General features: G+C 34.3%; 1 protein-coding gene across 1 annotated transcript in view; it reads left to right on the forward strand.

Annotated features, from left to right (window-relative positions):
* Nucleotides 1-1,348, forward strand: part of LOC106475804 — a 19,058-nt gene extending 17,710 nt beyond the window's left edge. The window contains exon 6 of the mRNA XM_022379831.1: nucleotides 365-1,348. Coding sequence (XP_022235539.1) covers nucleotides 365-436 — 72 coding nt within the window. The 3' untranslated portion in view covers nucleotides 437-1,348. The remainder of the gene's footprint in view (nucleotides 1-364) is intronic.
* Nucleotides 1,349-1,354: the final 6 nt, after the last annotated feature.

The following is a 1,354-nucleotide window of genomic DNA, read 5'->3' on the forward strand; positions in this document are numbered from 1 at the left end:
TCTAAAGAAATGATCAAGTTTTTAACATCATTATTATTTAAAATTGTGTTGTAAAAGAAACATTTGCAGGAAAGATAATTACTAGCACTGAAGTAGGCTGATTTGATTGCTCCATTTCTAGGTATTAATATTGGGAGTATTTAGCTTAGGATGAAATTATTAGTTTTGTGGAAGGTGAGCATCGTAACTACCCACCTCCATAGTTTTGGAAACAACCGTATTTGAAGAAGTTTTAGGTAATTTAATAGAAGTAACTTTTAGTGTATTTATGATATGGTGACTACATTAGTATTTTTAAGGTAGGTTCCAAGTACATTTGTTACTAAGAGTTGTTAATACAGCATAGTTTTATGTGCTGTTCCAGACTGATGTAGAGCCGTATCGAATGGATGAAAGAACTGGAAGTCTTGTGTTTGTGGGAAATCCGTATACTTGATGGAAATGGGTCTTTCCTTAGTTTGTTGCTGAGGTCACGCATAATGTTCTATAAAAACACAGTATTTGTACAAAGACCTTGAATTAGTGTATGAAATATGTAGAATTTCTTTATTAGATTGAAATTTTTATTACTACCTGCCAAAAGAGTTTGTTTAAAAAATTAAAGTTACTTGTTACGTATATATTAGGGATGCACGGGTACCCAGCCGGGTATTGGGCTACCCAGTAATACTACGCTCCGGTGAGTGTCGAAGTTAGGCATCTAAGCCCTATATTTGTGGCAACTAACATGGTACTGAAAGTTAGTCAATAATTGGTTTGGTTAAAAAAACAAAACGCTCTTAGCAACAAAAACTGACCGCCAGCTGAAAGTCAGGGTTTGAGAAGTTGCGACTAGATATTGAAAGTAAAACTTGAATGTTTTGTTGGTGATTATTTGGTTAAATGTAATAAATGTCAATTTTGTTGGTTTTTTTTCTGATTTTTGTGTATGTTGCTGTTGTTGTTTTTTTTTGGGGGGGGAGCAAGGGAAGAAACTGGTCCCAGTTGACACCTGCCCCTGGCCAAAGCTTAGTGACCGGGAACCCAGACCTGGTATTCGGCCAAATTTTACTACCCATGCATCCCTAATATATATTGATAAAATTGGATGCAAGTCCATTCATCAGGTAAACTAAATAAAACCTTTTTACTTCTGTAACTGTGTAGAAAAGATTTACAGGGTTCAATTAATTACAGAGAAAAACTGTAGTGACACATAGGTAAACTAAATAAAACCTTTTTACTTCTGTAACTGTGTAGAAAAGATTTACAGGGTTCAGTTAATTAAAGAAAAACTGTAGTGGCACATAGGTAAACTAAATAAAACCTTTTTACTTCTGTAACTGTGTAGAAAAGATTTACAGGGTTCAGTTAA

Source organism: Limulus polyphemus, unplaced genomic scaffold (assembly GCF_000517525.1).
Source record: "Limulus polyphemus unplaced genomic scaffold, Limulus_polyphemus-2.1.2 Scaffold9199, whole genome shotgun sequence".
NCBI classification, from domain to species: Eukaryota; Metazoa; Arthropoda; class Merostomata; order Xiphosura; family Limulidae; genus Limulus; species Limulus polyphemus.